This window comes from Alnus glutinosa, chromosome 7 (genome assembly GCF_958979055.1).
Source record: "Alnus glutinosa chromosome 7, dhAlnGlut1.1, whole genome shotgun sequence".
Taxonomy (NCBI): Eukaryota; Viridiplantae; Streptophyta; class Magnoliopsida; order Fagales; family Betulaceae; genus Alnus; species Alnus glutinosa.
The window spans coordinates 4,487,904-4,510,451 of NC_084892.1; the positions used below are offsets into that span (position 1 = coordinate 4,487,904).

A 22,548-nucleotide genomic window follows, 5' to 3' on the forward strand; every position below is an offset into this window, starting at 1 on the left:
TAAAAGCAAGTTCATTTCTCTACACTTTTCCACATATCTAGTAGATTGGATTCCAAGCTTGCTATTTTATAGTCATAAGATATAGTTGTTTCATTGAAGTGTCAATATTTAATTCCCAGCTTAATTTCTCAAGCTAAAGTTTCCAATCTGGTGGCAGCAATATCACCATTTAATTGCTTTGTTGGGTGCAAACTTACTACAACCGGAATGGAGAAGCTGCAGTCGAAGAAGGTTGTCGGAAGAGAAGCGGGTGAAGGAAGCAGCAGCCAAAGGATTAACATGTTTATGGAGGCAGGAGCCCAAATGAAGGCGGTGGAAGCCCTTGGAATTGACCGTCCACCAGCAAAAATACAGAAGGTTATATTCTTGCTGCGAGAAGATGAGAAGTGTTTTGTTAAGTATTTTGAGCCAAGAGTGGCATCACTCGGTCCTATCCATCATGGCAACCCAAAGTACCAGCTTGGAGAGAAGTACAAGGTTAGATTGGCTTATGAGTTCGTCGATTGCAACAAGAATAAAAGTAATAATTTAAATGAGGGCATAAATTATTTATACGAGAAGGTTAAGGAGGAAATCAAGGAACTGAGGCAATGCTTCGAGGAGGAGGTGACGAAGAAGTATGATGATGAAGAGCTCGCCTGGATATTGTTCGTTGACGGCTGTGCAATACTACAGTACATATTTTGTGATGCAAATAGCAAGTTCAAAGAGTTTAATATAAAAACCGACAGCGTAGCCTTCGCTCAACAGGATTTGTTCTTGCTGGAGAACCAAGTTCCCTATCGTCTCCTCAAGTTGTTGATGAGCTTGAGCGAGAAGAAAGAAGAGTTGAGTAGATCGATTGAAAGTTTCATTCAAAAAGATATTCATCAGCAAACAGAGCGGCAACCAAAAAAAGAAGTAGGGTGTCTTTTGCAGCCGAAGTCAAAAGAGAGTCATGAACTATCAATTGAAGGAGAGCCAACCCATCTTCTCGACCTTCTGAGGACAAGACTCTTGGGTGATCGCCTCACATTCTCTGAAAAGACATGTAGATGGCCGTGTAGAAAGATACGTGTAGAGGGCCCAGATTTGCAATCGTATCGCAACGTGCAGGAGCTTAAAGCAGCAGGAATCCAATTGAAACGCGGCAAAAATAGTTACTTGAGAAACATAAGTTTTACCAGAAAATTCGGTTTCTTCCCCGGATACCTTTGGCTTCCTCCAATTACAGTGGACGACTCAACGGGCCCCAAGTTCATGAACTTGATAGCTTACGAAATGTGCCTGGATTTCGAGAATGACTTCGGCATCACCTCTTATATATCCTTCCTAGATTCGCTCATCGATGAACCCAACGACGTCAAAGAGCGAAGGAAAGCACGCGTACTCTACAACCTCCTCGGCAGCGACCAAGAAGTGGCTGACCTCTTCAACAGGATAGGCACGGACTTGGTGCCGAACGATGAAGCATATAAGGAAGTCAAGTTGCAGATTCAGGGCTACTACGATAACAATTGGATGACATGGATGGCTCAATTATTTCACAATCATTTCAGCAGCCCCTGGGCTATCATTGCTTTGTTTGGCATATTATTCGGACTTGGTCTAAGTACCATTCAGACTTGGTACGCAGTCAACTCTCCCCCTGGCCCCTGCGACGACTTCTGCAAGAAATTACCGTGCAACTCAACATGAGGGAGAAGGTAATAAGAATTTGTTTGCTGTTCATTCCAAGTGCATCTACCATCTGGTTTGCTTAAGAATTCCTGCAAATAGTCCTTATTTGTTTGGTTTCGATTTGGTGTTTTTATGCAAGTTTGGGTGATTCTACGTGCTAATTTCGTGTAATGCGTTTGAAATGAAAATAATTATGAGTCGGGTTTTGTGTGAGATGAGTGATAGTGTTAACGATGGCTATTTTATGATTTGATTCTCTCTGTTCCTCCCTTTGTCTTTGATTGTTTTTTATGAATCATAATTCATAAGCGGAGTGTGTAGACTTGTTTCTGTCAGCTACTCATATCTCCTTATCTCTTGCTCTGCTTTCTTCTTGATCTCGCACTATTTTGTTCTGTATTTTTCTCTCATATTTCATCTCAGCCATACATGTGGCCTTTTACAACACCCATTCAATTCATTGAATCTACCAAACACAAAACTAAACGCAACTAACACATCTAAACTAGTTTATATTATTCGTGTTACCAAACAAAGCAATACAACTGATTGTTTCAAACAGTCTGCAACATTATTACATCCCAATTAACAGACTGAATAATTATTTCTTGATTCAACTTACCATGCTAGAAGTATTGAAAGCAAGAAAGCCAAGAAACAGAGAGTGAAGGTGGGCTTCCAAGAGAAAAGGAAAAAAAACAAATGAAGACAATGAAGAAGACGAGATGTATCTTCAATGATGGTAAAAGCATTGTCTGATTATTCCAATTTTGTGACTAAATTAATCCAGCAGGTAGCGAAATGGATAACTGGATTTTTATCGTATCAAACAAAATGAGTAGCCAAAAAACAAATGAATACGTGAACACAAACATAAACAACGCTAGCTTGCATGTATCGGTACACCAGAAAGTAACCAGACAACTCAGATAATTGAGCTCCCTTCCCACAAGGAATCACCGCTCTAAGAATTGCAGGTATAATAAGTGTAAGCATAGCAACTAATTCGTAATGATTTATCATAGAGAAAATTATTAGCAATGGTAAATAAACATTAAGGAGCAGCTATATCAAAACAATTGGCATACAACACATTGATATCCAATTCCCATTCAGCTTAACTTCTGTCCTGTATCAAGTTGTTGATCATCCTTACCAAAGGAACAGTTCCCTTTCCCATAATCTCTATTCTAGATGTATTAGAAGCATGAGAGAACAGTGAAAGCCCAAAAAATATAAGCTCAGGAAGAAACAGTCGAGATGACAAGAATCCATGCCAATAGCGTGGTTCTAGATCAAAAAATGCATCAAAGAACCTCCTTGTACCTGGTAAATCAAGCTTCAGAAGAATATCCATACCAAAACAGAAGAACTCCCTTTGTCTCCTCCTCTCTATGGGCCACAAATCTTTCCAAACTTCTGAAGATAATTCATTTCCCGAAAGGCCTCTATCAGAAGAACCAAGGTATCGGACAATGGAATTTGCAACAACTGGAGCTGCTGCTAGAGTCCTTGCTACCATATAACCAGTTGACGGGTGCACCATCCCAGCAGTACCACCAATTCCAACTACTCTTTGGGGGAGCACTGGAAGGGGCCCACCCATTGGAATGACACAATGCTCGTCCTCTTCAATGCTTTTCACTTTTATACCCAGGTGCCTTAATCTAGCCACCATTCTTTCTTGGATATCTTCCATACGTAGTCCAGGCCGAGCTACTAGGGATGTTTCTTCAAGAAATATCCTGTTGGTGGAAAAGGGCATTGCATATAGGAAAGTGGGGATCTTACTGTTTCTCTCTTTCAGCTTTATATCATTGTTCAGATGTGAATCTCTCCAGTCCATAAAAACCATTTTATCTACATCAAATGGATGCTCTTCAACCTCGGCCAAAATCCCATAAGCCACTTGGTACCCAGGATTATAGGGCTTATCATACTGGACAAGGCATCTCGAAAAGCCAGTGGCATCAAGAACCACCGCAGCCTGAACTGTGACACCATCATTGCATATCAACAAAGACTTAGACTCCTCATGGATAACCTTAATAACTTTAGCTTGATGAAACTTGACACCATTTGATATGCATTTTTGCAGCATTTTCGACTTCAGCTGCTTCCTATTAACCCTCCCATAAGGTCTATCGAGGTTCTTCTTTGATTGATCATCAGTGAAGACAACAGCACCAGACCAAGTAGTGTCAAGACAATCAAGCAAGTCCATGGCCTCAAATTCATCCACCCAAACACCATAATTATTTGGCCAAATCAGTTTCGGAGACGGGTCAATTGCACAAACTGAAAGCCCTGCCTCCGAGACTTGCTGCGCAACAGCTAGCCCTGCAGGACCGCCTCCCACAACTGCTAGGTCCACCACAAGGCCCTTCGATGAGTCATACATAGGAAGCTCAAAGTCAAGACTCTCCTTCTTAGTTTCCGGAACAAGCTCCAAAAGAGCACTACTACTAGCCTTTACAAAACCATTCCTACCCCATTTCAGATGAGACTTCTTGGTACCAAATCTAAAGTCCTGGTTTTGAAGTTTTGAAGAGCTTGAATTACTAACCTTTTCAGAAAACCCATTAAGTGGATGCAAAAATCCAAGCTTGTTATGTGTTTTGAGTAAAGTATCCATGAAATTCCAATATGGGTTTCAGATATCCCTCCAAAATATTAACTTTGTCACCACAAAATCCTGGAAAGACAATCTGTTTCCAGGGAGTATCTCAAATTCGAATTCTCAACTCCCAAACCAGGGTTTTGAAATTACAGATATGAACGAGCCTATAGTAAGAACCAATACCAGCAAATAACTGCAAGAACTCAAGCAATAAAGAACAGAAAACAACCAGAAGCTGAAATGGGTCTTAAAAACTTCACAAGATTTTATGGATTGCTATACAAAGCACAAGAAGTTTTCGGAAGAATTGCAAGAATTGAAGCTATTCACTGAAGTAATAGTGAGTCCAGAGTGATGGCTTACCTCGAAGTAGAGAGAGAGAGAGAGAGAAGCATTTTGAAAGCCCAACTTTCAGAATGAGCAAGAGATTTGGTAATGCTAAAGCATGTGTGGCCTGTCCTCCACGACAAACTTTGGTGGGTCTACTCGTATAACAGGCCGACCCGTCTCTAATAAAAATTGGGGATTTTTAAACCTACCACGTGTTACGGTTCTCCTTAACCTATTTATAATAGTGATATTTTAGAAACAATTATATAATTATAACTCTCAATTTATTCCCTCGGTTTTAAATGGGAGCTTTGAAATAAAAAACTTAAAGAGTTAAAAGTTAAATTTAAAAATTGAGGAAATAAATTGAAATAGCACAATTATTGAAAGAGTATTTTTGTATTTTATCTTAATGTTATGAAGGAATTTTTTTTAATAAAAAGTACTTAATTTTGGGTGAATTCAAGATAAATCAGGCCTCCTCATTTTAAATTGGTTTTTAACTGGTTTGATAAAAGCCTAGCCTTACCCTGAATTGAGACTCGGTGCAAACCTTTTATCAAATCGTTCATTTAAATAATAATAATAAAAGATAGCTTTGCGATTGAAAGTGTGATTGTTAGGATGATCGAATCATCCCCTTGGTTTAAGGAAGTAGTTTGAAAACCCACAAACTTCCTATTGGGTGGCCAAATCATCTCGTGATCAATGAGTTAGTTAAGTGGCATCTAAATCACTTTTTGAGAGTTCGGTCACCTCCAAATTATCCCAACAGTCATATATTGCATTGCAAGTCATCATTTTTTTTTTTAAACATTTATTTGTTGTCACCATTTCAATTGTCTATTTAAAATAAATTGTTCAAATCTAATAGATTTTGTTTAGGTGCCATAAAATAACCATAATAGATTTGAAAAAGTGGCTATTAGTAACGACTATAGAGAAAAAAAGGTTTTGCCCTCTCTCTTCTTAAGACAACCCAACTTTTTCCCTTATTGCCTCCCTTCTCCTTTCTCCTTCTCCCTTACTCCCCTCCTCCTCCTTCTCCCTTCCCTTTTCGCCTCTTTTGAAGCTTCACCAATTTCTTTGGAGGTCTTATCCATCGCCCATGGTGAATTATCATGGATCAACACCTTCTTTGGCTTTTCCCCACTGTGGAAGGTCCGATTTTAGCCTCCACATGATGCTCTCAACCCCGAATCTGCCACTTTCTTGAAGTTTTTGGATTTGATTTTTTCAAATCAAATTTGTCTACTTTAGGAAGCTTCACCACCACATGTGTCTCGCTACCGTGATCTGGGCTTCCTCCGAACATCAATCGCAAGCACTTGGTCTTCATGCGCAGCGACCGTTGATCCGCCAGATGTCAGTGTGTCGTTCTTTTATTTTTGTGCTTTTGCTGTTTTTATGTTGTTTTATGTTGTGGTTTGAGTTACTGTTTCCCAGCTCTTTTGAAATCTTTAGATCTTATATCATAACTGGACACTTCACTGTTGATTTTAGATCAGAACTGCACTCTCTTAGTTCCTTTCCTGTAGTTAATGTGAAGAGAGACAATTTCTGTTGTCCATATTTTATCAAAAGTAGTTGTATTTCTAGTTAGGGAATCAACATAATTAGAGGAAACTCTACTTCCTGCCTTTGACACTGTTTCTAGGGAGTCTTTATACTCCAAATTTTTTGACCTATGGGTCTCATATTTATATGAATGGTTTTTTTGTTAAAAAAGAAAAAGAAATATATATATATATATATATATATATATATATATATATATATATATATATATATATATATATTAAATTAAGTTTTTCATTAAAAAATAATAATAATTTACTCCTAAAATTTAAGAATATATGCTCATGCGTGCGATCAAAGTGCCACTACGCACCATGACACTGCCTTAACAACTTCCACCGTAGATATATCCCTATCTATTAATCAACCAATCAAACGTGTCCACTCGCTCTGACCTCAACACAATCCAACGCACCGCCCCCTATCCCGACGCTCACATCCTAAACCTCCACTCCTTCAGAAACGAAACCGCGAGAAAGTGGAAGAAAAGAGAGAGATGTCAGCCTCATCGGAAGATTTCTCGGTGCTGGTGCTGGCTTCGGATCTGGGCATAGATGCCCGGCCCTTCTTGTCTCACCGAGAAGGAGACAAAGACGAAGAAGAGGAGCAAGAGAACTGGCACGACTGCTCTCAGTACCTCTCTCCCGACGAAGACTTCTCCGATCTCGATTTCCTCCAATTCTTTCGCCTCCAAGGCTCCGACAAGCAAGGCAACCGCGTTTTCCGTATTGTGGGAAAGTACTTTCCCGGTAAACAAACTGACCAGGATCTCTCTCGTTTGTTGGGTCGTCTTTTCGTTACAAGGGTTTAGTTTAATTTGTCGCTTAAATTTTGTTCTATATGTTGATTAATGTGATTTTTTTTTTTTGTTCAGTAGTTGGAATTCATGTCTATTATTCTGAGCAATTTGAGTTATTTTGGCATCTGGGTATAGTTGGCTTTGAAATGATATATGTAATTACTTCCCACTTCTCATTGACGTTTGAGGTGTAATTGGAGTTTGACTGATATTCTGCAATTTAAGCTATTTCATTTCCTTTTGTGGTGTAATTTGACTTGAAGTGAAGTGATATTTTGAGCAATTGGCGTCTGGGTTTTGTTTTCATGTTGTTTAATGGAAGATATTTATGTTTGGTTAAGTTCTGATTAATTAGTCTTTTATTTGAATTATTGGTATGTGAAATGGGGTTTTTGTGGCTTTTGTGGAAGCTGAGTGATTTTGTTTTGAAAACCCTTTTCTTTTGTTTCATTTGTGATTTTTATTCTCTGCTCCCTATTCCCAATATTGAATGGATAGGTTCAATGTTGAACTTTTCTAAAGGTATGGTCGTAGCATATGATATGGAGATGGATGAACATTATGAGCTTAAGGGAAAATATTAACAGCAGAGGACATGAGAGAGCACCTAATTTTCTCTTGATAACATTGAGAACTTTCTTGACATGGTTTGATCTGTAAACGGCATAAGCTGGTACCTGAAGTTGTAGTTGTCTTTACGGGGTTTACCCAAGCTCCATTTAGTTTTACTCGTTCATGTAAAGGATTATCTTTCTTTTTTCTTTCTTTGATTCTTTCTTTGTTTCTTTTTTTTTTTTTAAACAATATTAAGAATACAATTTAAGTCAACTAATAAATTCCAAACAACTTGGAGCTGCTGCACGGATTATTTTCATTCTAAAAAACTATCTAGAGCCTTGTTTGATGTTTCCTAGATAAATCATAAGCCATGAAATCTTTCTTCAAGGCCTCTTGCATTTTTCTTTTCTTTTATTTTTCTTCCTTTTTTGTTTTTTTGGTCCCTCTGCTTCCATGTAATTTCTTGTAGCTTCTTCAACTTGAGCCCAATTCCCCCTCCTCACTGTTGCAGTCTATGTTTTATGACCTTTTTTTGGTCCCACTTCTCATGGATGCATTTATTCTTATTCAATAATTTCTTTTGCCCATTCTTATTTGTCTCACTGTTCTCATTTCATCAGTGCTTATCTGAATTTTGCATGTCGTGTTTTGAACACTCAACATTCTATGGCATGGTTGGCCTTATGGTCATAGTATGCTGATATTTCTATAATTTGGTCAATTATCCATTATCATAAAACAGTGTGGCTGCAAGTTTCCTCTTTATGTATTCCTGTCTAATCATATGAGCTCCAAGCTCTTCAAAATTTTTATTGTGTTTGATACATTCAAGTTGGGAAAAGTCACACTTCTGGATATCTTTTGGTTGTCACTGATTTCAGTTATCTCATGTCTACTAACTTATTTCTACGTAGCTCCAGTTTTTACACCTTTAATTTTAGCACTTTGTTAATAAAGACCAACACTATGGGACAGTATATTATATGTTTCTGCTGTTGTGCACATCGGTTTATTGAAAAGAAAATAGAATAATTCGTTGTGCTTAAAATCAATTGTATTTTGAATGATGTATGTGAGAATCTCCTGTTTCTATAAGAATTTTATGAACTCAAAAATCTCTCATTTGGATAGTTTTGTTTCCTTCTACTCTAAGGTAACCTTATTTTAAATGAATTTTTAAAATTATTTTTACACCCTTATTAGATACCTCTTTATTTATGATATGCAGCTCCAGTTGTGAGTGGGGAGCGGCTGAAGAGGTATATTTTCCACAAAATATGCAGTGAATTGCCAGGAGGGCCATTCTGCATTGCTTACATGCATAGTACTGTGCAAAAGGAGGACAATTCGCCAGGAATTACTATCTTGAGGTGGATTTATGAAGAACTTCCCTCGGATATCAAGGAAAGGCTTAAAATTTTGTACTTTATTCATCCTGGACTCCGCTCAAGGCTTGCCTTTGCCACTCTCGGCCGACTTTTCCTAAGTGGAGGGTGAGTGCTTTTGTTTTATCTAGGGATAACAAAATTACTTACAAAAAGCAATAGCATAAAATTAGAAAATGCAATTTTGGAATACAACCTTTTTTTTTTTTTTTTTTTTCATGAATTAAATGCAACTTTGTTTTACAAGTTGCAAGAAGCAACCTTTGCCACTCTCGGCTGACTTTTCCAAAGTGGAGGGTGAGTGCTTTTGTTTTATCTAGGGATAACAAAATTACTTATAAAAAGCAATAGCATAAAATTAGAAAATGCAATTTTGGAATACAACCTTTTTTCTTTTTCTTTTTTCATGAATTAAATACAACTTTGTTTTACAAGTTGCAAGAAGCAATTTGACCTAATTATTCAAAGAGTCCTGCGTTATAGTTAAATTTTTACTGGGGCATGTTTTAAATGATTACAAATATGGACTTCTGATGGTCATTGGAGTTAAGCATGCAATATGCTTGTTGATATGTGACCATTCTAGAATTACAAGTCACCCAGGCATCAGCGTTTCCATGGTCTTATTCAGTAACCAAGTTTTATGGAGTTAAAAGTTCTCATGTTAGAGATTGTGAACAAAGCATGCTCTAATACAGACATGTTCTAACAAAGCATGCAATATGTCCTTGCGAAGGTCTCTGAAATTAATGCATTATTCGCATGCAAATAATTTTGCTTGTTAATGTCTTTATTTTTATTATACACATGAAAAAACTACTAGATGATAATGCCAATTACTTAAGGAGAAAATGACAGCCTAGCCAGTTGGGTGAGCTGCAATTGTTGACAATGGAATATGGAAAGGAAGTAATTCTGGGGATCATGTCTAGGCCATTAGAATTCATTCTGGTGGCTACCTGAGCTAGTTTTAAAGTTGATTTGAGATGCACTTTAAGCCTTAATACTATAATTTTAGCATATAGTCAACATGTGAATTGTTTTCTGATTGGTAGTTAGCATGTGAGTTCTAACACTAGTGTTTACGGCCTTTGAATTTCTAGTCCAAAATTATTATGAAATGAAATTAGAAATGCATGGTTTCCAGTGTCCTTTCCCAAATAGATACGAGTCTTAACTTACCAGTTAGTGATTTGATGACGATTTTCTCAGTTGAATTTTGTTTTCACAATGTGGTTTTGAGGGCATTTTTTCTTCGAAACTTCTCTCTCTTCTTTGTAGCTTATATTGGAAAATCAAATATGTGAGCCGCCTGCAATACCTTTGGGACGACATAAAGAAGGGAGAGGTCGAGATTCCGGAATTTGTGAAGAACCATGACGATGTTCTGGAGCATAGACCACTCACAGACTATGGCATTGAACCAGACCCTTTACACTTGAATGAAGTGCCTTCCACGGCCTACTCATTTGGGAGGTATGAAGAGAGATGGGGGTCAAGGGAATATATGTCATAGTTTAGCTGCTGCTATAAAGAGTAGACAGCAAATCCCAAGAAATTGAGGTCGGGGTGAGTTGCTACTTATTTTGTGTGTACAAGCTCTCTGTACAGAATGATCCCCTTCTTGTACTGTGTGTCACACCCCAATCCCAATTTAAGGACTAGGCAGTAACCTTATGTTCTCAAATCCGCAAGATAAGATTTAATACTAAAGTAGGCCAATAGTGTTAAAAAAAATTATTACATGAATTAGCGTAGTTTTATAAGAAACTTTATAAGTTCAAATAACTAAACTCTTATTTAGGAAAAATATAAGTAACATAATTTTTTTTTTTTTTTTTTTGTGCCGATATGACACTTATTCTATTATAGTCGTCTTAACTGATCACCTCGACCATTGACATCATGCTCAACGCTATCTGAAAGAGGGGAGAAAAAGGAGGAAGTTTGGGAAACTTGGTATTGAATTTTGAGAATTAGAATTGAATTCTAATTCTATTTACAAATATCGATGTAAAAAATTGTGTTTGGATGCTGAATTTTGAGATTGAAAAATATTATATTTTAATGGTAAAAAATGATTGGAAGTTTAAAAAGTTGTGTATAATGATTGGAATTTTGAAAAGTTGTGTAAAATAATAATTTAAATAATAATAATTTATTATATATTGATTATTTAATTAAAAAATAAATAAATAATTTTTTTTTAAAAAAAAATAAAATTAAAATTTTAAAAAAAAAAATGATGCAGGGGTGGCCGCACGCCACCCCTGGACACCTCCGCGGGTGGCGCGCGGCCACCCCCAGTGGCCGGGGGAGGCCGCGCGGCCACCCCCGCTGTTCGGGGGTGACCGCGCGGCCACACCCGCTGTGGTTGGCAGCCACCCCTTGTGTTTTTAATTAAGTTTTTTTTATTTTTATTTTATTTAAATTTGTATTATTTTATTATTTATATGTGGGACCCACGCGCTTTTTGGAAGACAGTTTGTCCTGCGCGTGGGGCCCAGCCAGTACTCAAATTATCAGCTTAAAATTCAAACAAAATTCGGGTATTCGGGCGGGTGGGCGGGTTTTAGGAAAAATCCGAGTGGAATATTTATTCCACTCGGTTGCCAAACACATCATTAATAAATACACATCCAAAAAAAAAAAAAAAAAAAAAACTAAAAGAAACATATATTTATAAAACCATTTGAGAAAACTTTTTTTTTTTTTTTTTTTTTAACTAAATGTTCGTTTGGTTTAGCAATTCAAAACGTGCGGTTTGAAAAATAGCGATTTCAAATTGTAATTAATGAAAATGTGATTTTTAAAAACGTTGTTAAGCGTTTGGTTAAGTTTGTAAAAGAGTGTTTATGTTAATTGAGTTTTTAAAATCGTGCATTTTTAGAATTACATTCTCTCATTTGTTATTTCAAAACGTAAATTTTTTAAAACATATACCATCGAAATATTTTTTGCAATTTTGTTTGAAAACGCATGTATGGCTTGCAACCAAACACGCTCAAATGGTTGAAAAATCTGACTTTCAAAATTTTTCTTTTTCTTAATCTTCTCACCTGATCTGATGGCCTATATTAGACACACCAACATTTCAAGCAATTAGGGTTGTGCAGGAATCGATCAAAACGCACTGACCCAGCCAAACTGACTTGCCCCGCCCTGCGGTCAGGCTAACCAGGGTGTTTTGAGTCAGATTGCGTTTCTGTTTTATTAAAACCGTGCGGTGCGGAGCGGTTTACGGGTTTGAATTTTGAAAAATCCCGAGGACCCACCCCACCCGCTCCGCACCGCATGAATATTTAAAGAAAAAAATAAAAATAAAAAAACCCTAACTTTATCATGAACTTAACCTAGCACCGCCCTCCCCCCCCCCCCCCCCCCCCCCACCCACCCACCCACCCACCCACCCACCCACCATTTTTTTTTCTAGTCTTCCAAGGAGTTCAATCGCCCTAACCCTAGCGCTACATAGTCTTATTCTCTTTTGTCTTCTTATCTTGATTTCTCTTCTCTAGTTCTCTTTGTTAAACCTAGCGCCGCACGATGCCACGATGTCCATAATCAAGATGCAAGGAGAAAATCCCCCCGCGCTTCATCTTCTTTGTTTTCCACTAGGTAAGCAACAGACTTGGGCATTTTCGGTGAGTTGCGAAGCTTAGGGGTGGGCATGATGGTGATTAAGTTAAGTTTATAAAAAAAATTGTTCGTTTTTATTTAGTTTAATGTTTGGATGCTATGAAAATCGTCAATTTGTTTATTATTTCTTTATGATTTGTCTGATATCTAAGAAAATTTGGCTTTGGTTTTTCATGATTTTAGATCTAGATATTGAACCCGCCTCATCCTATACAACCCGCACCCCCCGCCTCGCATCACCCCGCACCGCACAGACTCTCCCTTATTTGTGCGGCTCACGGGTGCAAAAAAGGCAACCCACAGGGATGCGGGGCAGGGGCAAAAAGGGCAGAAATCCGCCCCGCCCCGCTCCGCCCACACCCATACAAGCAATAACAATAACCCAACACATTTTTTATACGTTTCATTTCATACAAGAACAATATACCCAACACATATTTTAAAGGGAGGATTTTTCCACCTCTACTGTGAATTCTGAGGCCATAGAAACTGAAATCTGAGAGAAGCTGAGACGATGGCGATGCAGCCGATGCCGATGGGTAGATGAGGAAGCTGAAGAAGCCTTGAAACAAAGCAGTCAAAGATTTTGGTTATGGTACCATTGTTACTGAAAAGGGATGGGAATGTTGCAAGAGGGGGAAGAAACTAAGAGGGAGATGAAAATGAATTGGGGGGATGGCAACGGCAACGATGGCAGTGGTAGTGGGTAGATGAGGAAGACAATGAAGGCCTGAAACAATGAATCGAATATTTTGGTTAAGGCATTATTGTTACTGAAAATGAGTGGAGTTTCGTACAATGAAGCTGCCTATTGCAGGGTGCAATGGGTAACCTAATGTGAGGGATACCCTAGGCCCTATTTGTTCATATTAGTGCTTGAACAACCCGAGCAGGGGGGCCCGAATTATGATAGTTCCAAGTGCTTTTTTTAACGGACAATCTCATTGCACCTATCTCATCCCTAAAAGAGGGAGCCCAAAATGGACAGGATTTTGCAACTGAAAATTTTTTCTTGGTATTTGGTAAAGACAAATTTCTAACTTTTCACATAATCCTAACCACGTGGCATGTTATACGCCATTCGATGCAATAAATCACGTAAATAGAAGGTATCGCAATTCCCTACAATACCTAGGAATCCTGGTCGATAAACTTGCATATTTTGGACTTGTGAATGCCAAGGAAATCGTGTAATTCTACTAATTAATTACGATGATAATTTACTCTGAAATATTTCTCTGGTTTTCAATTACATACCTTCCTAAAGATGTTCATATATATATATATGGAAACTATCATGTCAAGAACTTCTATTTAAAGTTCCAACCCCTACTTGGGCGTACATGCATTTGTGTGTCTCTAGAGACGGAGAGAATCATGGGCTGCGGCAAGTCGAAGAGCAAGGATTCAGGTAATTGCCTATTTTTATGTTTTCTTCAAGAGCAATTTGATCTTCTTCTTCTTCTTCTCCTTCTGTTTCTCATCTCCTCACACCAGTTTTATCAGTTGTGCACCAAAAGAATGTCCTCACAAGTTGCAGCACGACGCGTAGTAAAGGCGGCAAGAACGGTGCGCCGGAGAAAGAGATGCCTTGTGCAATTCCGGCAAGAGAGGAGTACGACACAAAGAAACCAATTCCGGGAAAAGAAAAGCTTATCACAGTGAAGAAATCTGGTTTAGATGGTGATGAAACTTATTATTCAGCAGAGGAAGAACCTGAAGCAGAGGGAAAGTGAAACAAAACATTATTTTACCATATTAATGCATTTGATTATGTAAAATTCGAATGTTGTTAGGTAACGTAGATGTGATCAGAGACAGAATAGAAAATTGATCTTGTTTGAGCTGGAATCCTTTGGCTAGGCTGTGTTGAATTGGATTTGTGTTCAATGAGGATAATCCCTACCATCTATTTTCAGCAAATAAATGCAACCGTACCAAATATGGTAGTAGAACTGTAGAAGAGGTTACCAGCACATTCTTCTATGATACACAAGAGCACCATTTAAAACATTTCCAAAAATAAAATTAGGAGGAACTCTCAGCATTATAATCCACAAACAAAATGCCGTTTTCTTTTTTTCTTTTTAATGGGCACAGTATTCTATTATAGGCACAAATCAAAATTTTTTGCTTTTTATTTTTTATTTTTTAAACTACAAAATCAATTCATACGATTTGCAATAAGTTTTATAGGATTTAAAAAGTGATTTAAAACTTTATGTGATAAGCATAACTCCTTATTCTAAAATTCCATTTAAATTTTGATCGAAAATTGTCAAAATGCCACATAAGCAATAATAAAAATAATACGATTATATTGAAAAATATAAAAGGAAAGAAAAATATAAATATTAAAAAAAAAAATTATTTGGTTAGATCACCTCAAATTGGCTAAAAGAAATTGTGATCGGTTCAACGACGGTTTCGATCAATAATTTAAACCGAAATTTGGGATGGGTACTTATTTCTCATTTATGCTTACCACATAGAATTTTAAATTACTTCTTAAACCATTAAAAACTAATTACAAATTAGTCCAATAACATTGACTAATTTTACATTCTTTTTTTTTTTTTCTTTTTTTTGCCAAACAATAGGAAGGAGATTATGCACTTAAATCCTCCTTATTTCATTAATAATTTATATTAAATTTTACAGATTTAATATGTTAGTAAATCGTAAATATGTTAGTATATTATTTAAATCTTTAAAGGAAAAAACAAAATCTCATCTCCATTTACAATTGAAATAGACAATATTTCTCACACAAATAACAAATATGACAACAAATGGAGATGACTAGGCCACGCTTGTAAGGGTTCAATAAATAATATAAATTGACAATGTGACTTTCGCCCGCACTTTCCCGAGTAAACAAACAAACCCTTCCCTTCAGCTGTGTCACTCCTAATTCCTAAACCCCAACAAATTCAAAGCTCATCAAAATGCTGAGAGCTCTCACTCTCAGGCGCTCACTCACCTCCCTCAACCCTCACCCTCACCCTCACCACCACCTCAAAACCCTAATCCCAACCACTACCATCCCCAAACACCCTATCAACCACACCTCCGCGCGCCCATTCTCCACAGCCAACGCCAACGCCAGCGACGCAGAGCTCCGCAAGTACGTGGGGTACGCTGCGCTGGTCCTCTTCTGCGGCGCGGCCACCTACTACTCCTTCCCTTTCCCGGAGAATGCCAAGCACAAGAAGGCCCAGATCTTCCGCTACGCCCCTCTGCCCGAAGACCTCCACACCGTCTCCAACTGGAGCGGCACGCACGAGGTCCAGACCCGGGTCTTCCACCAGCCCGAGAACCTCCAGCAGCTGGAGAACGTGGTCAAGGAGGCCCATGACAAGAAGGCCCGGATTCGCCCGGTCGGGTCGGGCCTCTCGCCCAACGGGATCGGGCTCTCGAGGGCCGGGATGGTGAATTTGGCGCTGATGGATAGGGTTTTGGAGGTGGATAAGGAGACGAAGACGGTGAGGGTTGAGGCCGGAATAAGGGTTCAGCAATTGGTGGATGGGATCAAAGACTACGGCCTTACGTTGCAGAATTTCGCCTCCATCAGGGAGCAGCAGATCGGTGGCATTGTGCAGGTGGGCTTGCCTTGCCTTGTCTTTCTTTTCTTTTCCGTTCTTTCTTTCTTTTCTGGGCATTGGTCCCAATGGTCTAATGGAAGTTTCAGGAAAGAAAATGGGGTCTACTATTAGAAAAGCTGGAATATTGGTGTGGCATTGTGTTATAGTCTTCAGCCATGGAGACACATATTGATGGGATGTTGAACCAAATCGTGTTTAGAAAGAGTGGTCGCTCGAGTGAGGAGCATTACCTATATTGTAGAGCATGTGAGAGATGGGAGAGTGAGGAAAGGAGCTAGGGAAGAACTGAGAAGCCTGTAACTTAACAGTAAGATAAACTGTTGATATGTAGTATACATAATCAATCCTGGTTCTTATTGTTTATTAGTATACCTGCTTAACTTCGTAATGTATTATAGGCTATAGCTGATACAGACTGGGTTTATCTTCTTTAGTGTGTTTTTTTTTTAACATTTACTCGTCTTTAGGTTGGTGCACATGGTACTGGTGCAAGACTTCCTCCCATTGATGAGCAGGTCATCAGCATGAAACTGGTAACTCCTGCCAAGGGAACAATAGAGGTTTCAAAAGAGAAAAATCCTGAGCTGTTTTATTTAGCTCGCTGCGGTCTTGGGGCCCTTGGTGTGGTAGCTGAAGTTACCATCCAATGTGTTGAGAGACAGGAGCTTGTGGAGCACACAACTGTCTCAAACATGAAAGAAATCAAGAAAAACCACAAGTAATTATTGTTCCCTTTATTGCATAAATTATTTCTTTCACTCAGAACATCATATGGATATTGCTAGTAATTGGCAACTAAATGATTGAAACCTAGCATTACTCGTAGTACATATGTATCTGGATAATTAGGATGATCAAGTGATATTATGTGGAGCTTGTGCAGCTGTGCTGGAGAAATGCTCCAATTCAATTGGTTCAAAATTACATTATTGTGATGGCTTGTAATATGAGATTTTTGAAGTTTATCTAGGGGTTAGTTGTGCGCTACATGTGCTTGTATGGCTGTGGTGCTAAACAACCCCCTACTTGTGGTGTGGTTCACACGCAATATGCTTCCTTATTTTATCATTCTTTACAGAATACCCCCTCCCCCCCCCCTCTCTTTCTCTCTCTCTCTCTCCCTCCCCCTCCCCCCTCTCTCTCTCTCTCTCTCTCCCTCCCCCCCCTCTCTCTCTCTCTCTCTCTCTCCCCCTCTCTCTCTCTCTCTCTCCCCCTCCCCCTCTCTCTCTCTCAACCCCCTACTTGTGGTGTGGTTCACACGCAATATGCTTCCTTATTTTATCATTCTTTACAGAATACTCTCTCTCTCTCTCTCTCTCTCTCTCTCTCTCTCACACACACACACACGCACACATATTTTGTTTGTGGGTGTAGCATAATTTATAAGGATGGGGAGGATGTATTTTTTTTTTCTTTTGGATGAGTGTGAAAATTACAATAACCAAACAGAGTAAACAACTCCATCTACCCAACTTGTGAAGGATGTATTTGTTTCTATACAACTAATATTCCCATTTCTTTCCTTTTGCAGGAAATCGCTATCTGATAATAAGCATGTGAAGTATCTATATATTCCATATACTGACACTGTTGTGGTCGTGACATGCAATCCTGTTTCAAAATGGAAAGGTCCCCCAAAGTTCAAACCCAAATATAGTACGGATGAAGCCATACAACATGTCCGTGATCTCTACAGGGAGTCACTCCAGAAATACAGGTACATCTGGTGTTTGCTTTTGTTAAATGTATAATAAGGCAATCTTATTCTAATTTGTTGAATATGAAGCACAAGTAATGGTAACTAGTTCTCTCGTTTTCTTTTGATATGATCTTTTCTCCTTGCTGAGATTTCATAAAGTGTTTAGTGAAGGGCCTAGAGAAAGTAATTGAGCATATGTGTTCGAAGAGTGCTAAAGTTATCTGTCATAATGAGAAGAAACTCAGAATTATTGGAATTTCTTGTATGAATGCATATTGAGTCCTCTTCGTTTGCATTTATTCTACTACAATGGTTCACAAGCTACTTACTTTGAAGCAGTGCGTGACTATGATATGGGTTTAGGATGTAAACTAAAATACAATCAATCTGTAACTTTTCATCTGGCTTACCTGGTAAGGTTATTAAGTATTTAAGAACTAATGTCAATTTGACGAAATACTCTTTAGTGATATGTTATGGAGACTAACACCTTGGGGATTCTTTCAGTTATATTATAATATTTCATATTGGAACTTCAATCAATCCAAAAGCTTAAATCTATGGGTTTGGACCTAATTATGTTACAATAACTACTCCTGCTTGTGACATTATCCAATGTGGGGACTAATACATGTATATTCAACAATCTCCCCCTCAGGTATGAGTACATTATCATAATGCTATGCTACCCCTCGAATGGAAGCTTTATCATTCTTAGGAGTCATATGTAGGATTACTTGTACAAGCTATGTGGGTTTTATGCCATGGACTGGTGTCCCTACTATAATTGTGAAAATGACCTTTTTTTGGTAAGTCATTGTGAAAAGGACTTATCATCTATACATGCATATTGTTTGCGCTCTAGTTGTGAAAGAGACCACTATCATCCACTATACCTTGCACCATCATTGGCTGCAGTTGTTATGAAAATTAACACCTTGGAGAGTCTTTACATGACATATTGAAATGCTATTCAACTCAAAAGTTTAAGCCTATATTTTTGGGTCCAATTATGTTTTATTAACCACTCACTCTTGTGATATCTATCCAAGGTGGGACTTTAACCTTTTTATACTCACGTGTATATTCAACATACTGTAATAAGATTGTTATGCAGTTCCTGAAAGCTTGGTGTGGAAAATAATGAAATAAAATTTTTGTTCAAGTTCGGCTTGTTTAAAATGATTTACTTGAACTGTCCTATATTGTTTTTCTTCTCGTCTTTTCTCAATTGTATTTACAGGTTTGTGTTGGTATTGTGTTGACTGTTTCAATCAATTAATTGTTTACATTAGTTACTTGCAGAAAAGACAACCATGAAGCAGACGTAAATGAGCTATCATTTACAGAGCTGAGAGATAAACTACTTGCCCTGGATCCTCTCAACAAAGACCATGTCATAAAGGTCAATCAAGCTGAGGCTGAGTTCTGGAGGAAGTCAGAGGGATTCAGAGTGGGATGGAGTGATGAAATATTGGGCTTTGATTGTGGTGGCCAACAGTGGGTTTCTGAGACATGTTTTCCTGCGGGAACGCTAGCCAAGCCAAGCATGAAAGACCTTGAATTCATAGAAGAGCTGAAGCAGCTCATAGAGAAGGAAGAGATACCTGCACCTGCTCCAATAGAGCAGCGCTGGACAGCTCGCAGCAAGAGTGCCATGAGTCCTGCTTCAAGCTTAGAAGAGGATGATATATTCTCATGGGTAATTTCAATTGCATCTTTCTTTTTTCCCCATTTATCAAAGGGTATTTTTTTGGAGAGAGGGGAGTATGGACTCAATCAAATGCAAATGAGAGCTCTCCTTTTCTCTTTCTAACAAAATTTACTGCTTATCAAATAACCTAAAAATTATTGGCCTTAGGTCGTCCAAATTTAACGACTAAAATGTTGGGGCCTTGAGATCAGTTTCATCCCGTTTTATCAAATAGTGTGAAATTATTTATAAAACTAAATATTCAACCATACTTTTGATTGTGTATCAGGTTGGTATAATCATGTACCTTCCTACAATGGATGCCCGGCAGAGAAAGGAAATAACAGAAGAGTTCTTTCACTACCGGCGTCGGACCCAGTCACAGTTGTGGGATCAGTATTCTGCTTATGAACATTGGGCTAAGATTGAGGTACGAATTCAATCTTGAAAAATATGCTGTAATTCACTTAATAAACTTTAAATCATGAGAAGTTATCCCTCATGGTATCTTGGAATGCATTGAGATTTTTGTTTCTGGCTTAAATTTATTTCTAACTTCTTGATTTTCCACATTCCCACTAAATTCATTTTAGCTCTTCCCATATCTTAGTGAAATTCTAATAAATCAATTTCTGTTTTTATTTTAAAAGGGTAAAAGTTAAATTGGAAGTTTATATAAGTCCTTTATCTTGCTCAGAAATATGTCTAGAGTACCCAAAAAAGGAAAAAGCGTTAAGAGTAGAATGTACCTACTCAGCATGTATCAAACATAATGCCTTTGAGTAGATCATCAATTTGATTTTTCCCCGGATTGCACTGATTTAACCTTGGCAAACTGACTGGCAAAGAAGTGTTACATTACAAGTATTTGCTTTTGTTATTCATATATCTTCACATAATTCAGGTTCCAAAGGACAAAGAAGAGCTTGCAGCTCTCCAAGCAAGGCTACGGAAGCGTTTTCCAGTAGATGCATACAACAAAGCACGAAGGGAGTTGGACCCTAACAGGATCCTTTCTAATAACAAGCTGGAGAAGCTGTTCCCATGATCATGATACCATTTGAGAGGCATCCTTCATTGGTTAGTTCTTCATCTATAAAACTTTGGGAGAACTTCATTTATAACCCTTAATCTTTCATTACTTTTGAAAAAAGGTACCCAAACTTTAAAGTGTCAATTTAGGGTATCCATCTTTCAATTTTTATTTTTATTTTTTTTTTTCAAATTCAACTATCCGTTAGCATTTTTTCGTTAAATCCTGTCAAAATTCTCAAAATACTCTAGAAAATATAATAATAATAATAATTTTAAAAGATAAAACATGGGTATTTTGAGAATTTTGATAGGATTTAACGGAAAATTCTAACGGATGGTTAAAATTGAAAAAAATTGAAAGATGGATACCCTAAATTGACACTTTTTAAAGTTTGAGTACTTTTTTTAAAAAAAGTGACGAAAGATTATGAGTTATAATTGAAGTTTTCCCTAAAACTTTTTATTAGTTCAGATGCATTTGCTTTAGTCTTTCAGTCTGTCTGTTCATAGCTGTGAGGATTTGTAGTGCCTGTGCATCAATTGAGGGGAACTTGGAGATATAAGGCACAATGCTATTGATTTCATATACTCAAAGGGAACTTTGAGATTTTTTTTTTTTTTTTTGGATTTTAAGGGCACTTTTTTCTTTTGGGTAGGGCACATTAACTAAATTGAAAGATGTGGTACATTGAGGGAGGTACGTGTAGTTTTCCCATTAGATTTTTTAAGGGCACTTTTTTCTTTTGGGGAGTAAAAGGGGGGACATTGCACCCCAATAATAGATTGGTAGGTCACATTAACTAAATTGAAAGATGTGGTATATTGAGGGAGGTGCGTGTAGTTTTCCCATTAGATTTTAATTTTTTCTCTGAGTAATATTGTTAATAACGCAAAGCGCAATTAAGTACACATGAAGTATACAAGAAAGACAACTAAGAAGAAAAAGAAAACAAAACGAGGAAATCATTAAAACTAATCACTAAAAGTGTGAGGAACGCAGTCATCCAAGAGTACAAAGAATAAAAGAAAAAGGAAATGAGCTCATCAATTTAGTTCCAAAGTGTTACAAATGTCTCAATATTACCTTTACTATGGTTTACCATTATTACGTGAGTGTCAATTGTGAATGTGGTGATTTTATTTTTGAAATACATGTCTTTATAACACTAGCATTTGTTTTCTCAATTCATATATTTACAAATATTGCAGGGTCTGAAGGATTGAGACGGGCTTGCAGCTCTCCAAGGCTAAGGAAAGCGTTTTCTAGTGGATGCGTACAATAAAACATGAAGAGGGTTGGACCATAACAATTAACAGGATCCTTTCTAATAGCAGGCTGGAGAAGCTGTTCCAATTGTTGGACACCATTTGAGAAGCATCCTTTGTTGGTCAGTTATGCATCTATAATTGTTTTTTTATTTAATTCAATGCATCTCTCGTCTTTCTGTTCATCTGTTCACTGCTGCGATGATCTTTAGCGAACATGTAGTGCCTATACATAAAGTTAAAGGGAACTTTGAGATATAAGGACTTAGACTATTCAACTTAAACTCAGCATATAAGCTAGCAAGTGATATTTCTTGCATTAATGCTTTTTAGTTTTATTTTTACTGTTGTATTTTAAAAAAAAATTCAAATGACGTGATACCACGGCGGAGAAAAGCAATTGCAAAGTCACAACTAATCATCAACGTTGAGTAATGATTCCCGGCAAGGTGTGGTTGTGCCGAAATGGGCTTTTTCCACGAAGCGAAAGTACATGGATTTCTTTCTCACGCTAAGTATTTGTTGGCAATTTGAGGGGCTTGCCTAAGCAGATTTGAGTGGGATTTCGATCTTCCTAACATTGTTCAGATAAATTGGTGTTGCTGAGTATAATTAGAGAATTGGCTTAAAACGCATAACAATGTTATCTTTATACCACCACCCAAACGGATCCCTTTAGAGC

At 37.7% G+C, this 22,548-nt stretch overlaps 5 protein-coding genes across 5 annotated transcripts; 4 read left to right on the forward strand and 1 right to left on the reverse strand.

Annotated features, from left to right (window-relative positions):
- LOC133873802 (UPF0481 protein At3g47200-like) lies at window positions 1-2,017 on the forward strand. The gene has a single exon (XM_062311573.1). It carries the CDS (start codon window positions 208-210, stop codon window positions 1,675-1,677), a length of 1,470 nt encoding a protein of 489 aa, XP_062167557.1. The 5' UTR covers window positions 1-207; the 3' UTR covers window positions 1,678-2,017.
- A 637-nt stretch (window positions 2,018-2,654) lies between these two features.
- On the reverse strand, window positions 2,655-4,725 carry LOC133873712 (lycopene beta cyclase, chloroplastic/chromoplastic). Its single transcript, XM_062311457.1, has one exon. It carries the CDS (start codon window positions 4,292-4,294, stop codon window positions 2,777-2,779), a length of 1,518 nt encoding a protein of 505 aa, XP_062167441.1. The 5' UTR covers window positions 4,295-4,725; the 3' UTR covers window positions 2,655-2,776.
- Window positions 4,726-6,556: 1,831 nt separating this feature from the next.
- On the forward strand, window positions 6,557-10,616 carry LOC133874267 (uncharacterized). Its single transcript, XM_062312147.1, has 3 exons — window positions 6,557-6,936; window positions 8,773-9,037; window positions 10,211-10,616. Exons 1-3 carry the CDS (start codon window positions 6,684-6,686, stop codon window positions 10,443-10,445), a joined length of 753 nt encoding a protein of 250 aa, XP_062168131.1. The 5' UTR covers window positions 6,557-6,683; the 3' UTR covers window positions 10,446-10,616.
- Window positions 10,617-13,679: 3,063 nt separating this feature from the next.
- LOC133872436 (uncharacterized) lies at window positions 13,680-14,380 on the forward strand. The gene is made up of 2 exons (XM_062309941.1): window positions 13,680-13,979; window positions 14,075-14,380. The coding sequence occupies exons 1-2, from the start codon at window positions 13,781-13,783 to the stop codon at window positions 14,302-14,304; spliced, it is 429 nt and encodes a 142-aa protein (XP_062165925.1). The 5' UTR covers window positions 13,680-13,780; the 3' UTR covers window positions 14,305-14,380.
- A 1,059-nt stretch (window positions 14,381-15,439) lies between these two features.
- LOC133873012 (L-galactono-1,4-lactone dehydrogenase, mitochondrial) lies at window positions 15,440-22,198 on the forward strand. The gene is made up of 7 exons (XM_062310716.1): window positions 15,440-16,170; window positions 16,641-16,891; window positions 17,705-17,890; window positions 19,178-19,574; window positions 19,855-19,995; window positions 20,470-20,645; window positions 21,810-22,198. The coding sequence occupies exons 1-6, from the start codon at window positions 15,517-15,519 to the stop codon at window positions 20,611-20,613; spliced, it is 1,773 nt and encodes a 590-aa protein (XP_062166700.1). The 5' UTR covers window positions 15,440-15,516; the 3' UTR covers window positions 20,614-20,645; window positions 21,810-22,198.
- Window positions 22,199-22,548: the final 350 nt, after the last annotated feature.